This window comes from Cyprinodon variegatus, unplaced genomic scaffold, assembly GCF_000732505.1.
Source record: "Cyprinodon variegatus isolate N-32 unplaced genomic scaffold, C_variegatus-1.0 Scaffold269, whole genome shotgun sequence".
In the NCBI taxonomy this organism is placed as follows: Eukaryota; Metazoa; Chordata; class Actinopteri; order Cyprinodontiformes; family Cyprinodontidae; genus Cyprinodon; species Cyprinodon variegatus.
In genome coordinates, this window is record NW_015150722.1 from 196,055 (window position 1) to 198,053 (window position 1,999).

Genomic DNA, 1,999 nt, shown 5'->3' on the forward strand with positions numbered 1-1,999 from the left:
GATAACCTGAGCCACTCTAACTAGAAGCTTTATCAAAAAGCAACAGCAGCTTTGAGAAAAAGTTTAATTCAGTTCAGATTATTTCATAAAATCCTAGCTTCCCTTCCGTGCCACACAATTTCCAGTGATGAATCCGCTTATCAGTGTGAGGAAGCTCAACGTCTGTCGTTGTTTCCTGCGTCTGGAAGCCCTGATTTGACTTTCATTTGTCGTATCCACTTCCCAAAAGCCGACTCTGTGAAGATAATTCACCAAAGGCTGCCTTCTTCACCTGACTCTCCGCAAACTTCCTGAATGTTAGGGGCGCCGCCTTGTTGATTTGCTTGTTTACCTCTAGTGAGCAGTAGTACCATTGATCGCCACTAGGAGGCGAGGAACCGTACTAGCATGGTGTGTAAACGGTCTTAAGGAACCAAGCTCAGCACGGTTAACTGATCCAAGCTTGGCACGGATCGGTTTTTAGAGGGTAGTGAAAATGGGGCTAGTGATTCTGCAGCAACCCCTAAAAAAGTTTTGGAGCCCTCTTCATCAACCATTTCCAGCTGACCACTAGTTCCCAGACTGCTCAATGCTCCCTGCAAAGCCCTGTGGCTTTAAAGGCAGCTGTGACCATCGTGCTTTATAGTCCCTATATGCAGGTTTTGGTTGGCAAAGTTTCTGAGCAGTGGTAAGTCTGACGCCATTTTGATGGATCATCCTCTGCAGGTTAAATCCACAGCTGCCTTGACTGTTCCCTGTTTTCTGCTATGATGGATCTAAGATAGTTTGGAGGATCCTTGGTCACGTGTTTCCACTTTGACGTGGCTGTTAAAACGCATCTGCTCCCACCGAGCATGATGACCAAACTCCAGCTGGTCACTGCTGCTGTTCGTTAAATGGTTCTTCTACCTTAAATCCTACAGAACCAGCGAGCGGCTACTTTCTGCCTATAGCTCCTCTTCTCTGCTTCATCTTGGGTTCTGTGAGTGATGGACGAGAAGAACCTGTTGGGTTTCTTTCAGTGGAGGTGAGACTTGAACAGTGAAAGGGTCTGAGGAACACTCTTAGCTTCATGCCACAACCAACAATATCATTTTTATTTTGATAACAGGAATTCAGGTTATAATTGTTGGTAAATCAGATGTGGAGTTTATATTGTAGGTTTCGTGCTATTTATTCATTCTATCTATTAGTTAGGGGGTTTTCTGGGTGTATTTAACTCCTGCTTAGTTGATAAATTGGTTAATAAGATGCACAGTCCAGCTTACATCCACTGAAATGTAGACATCCATGTTTCTAAGAAAGAAAAACTCCAAACCTTTCTCTAGAGCAGCGATCTGAGCTTTCAGCGTCTCCGTCTGGACGTCTAGTTCAGCTTTCTGGTCCTCCATCTGGTGGATCTTCTTCTGGACAGCCAGTCTCATCTTGATTTGTTTGGCAACCTCCTGACGAATCTGAGCCAGCTCCTCCTCTTTTACCTGGTGGAAACGTAAAAGGCGGGAAATGAAAGGACAGCGGAAGCTGCTCATCACTCTGGCTCTTCTGTCTTTCACAGAAAAGAACTAAAATGATGAGAAACAGGCTGGGTACCTTCAGCTCGTTTTCCCTCTGATGGTTCTCCATAGAGAGCTGTTCCTTGGCTGAGGACAGATGGCCACATTCCTGCTGCAGTTTGGTGTTCCTTACCTGAATCTGCTCCAGTTCTTTGGTGCAACGTTCATGTAATACCTGTGACAGAGGAACGGACTTTGGTTGGACAGAGTTACCTTTATAAATATTAAATAAACTCATGCTTAACCTTCTCCCAGTGGAATAAGGGACCAAAAAGCAGAACAGACTTCAGCCCTCAATCTGCTCTTAAATCATCAAAAACAACACAAGTTCTGTCCTCGGGAAACTTTATTTTAATATCTGTTTCCCCCAAGCTCAGATGTGCGGAAGACAGGGTACTTTACTAGTGGGCGACAGTGGCGTTGGATGTAGGAGTTTGCCCTGAAATCGAAGGATTGACGGTTCAATC

General features: G+C 44.9%; 1 protein-coding gene across 1 annotated transcript in view; it reads right to left on the reverse strand.

Moving 5' to 3' along the window:
* cfap58 (cilia and flagella associated protein 58) overlaps positions 1–1,999 on the reverse strand; it is a 21,996-nt gene that overhangs the window by 11,527 nt on the left and 8,470 nt on the right. The window contains exons 6-7 of the mRNA XM_015382889.1: positions 1,570–1,707; positions 1,298–1,457 (exon numbers count right to left, since the gene is read on the reverse strand). Of these exons, the coding sequence (XP_015238375.1) occupies positions 1,298–1,457; positions 1,570–1,707 (298 nt within the window). The remainder of the gene's footprint in view (positions 1–1,297; positions 1,458–1,569; positions 1,708–1,999) is intronic.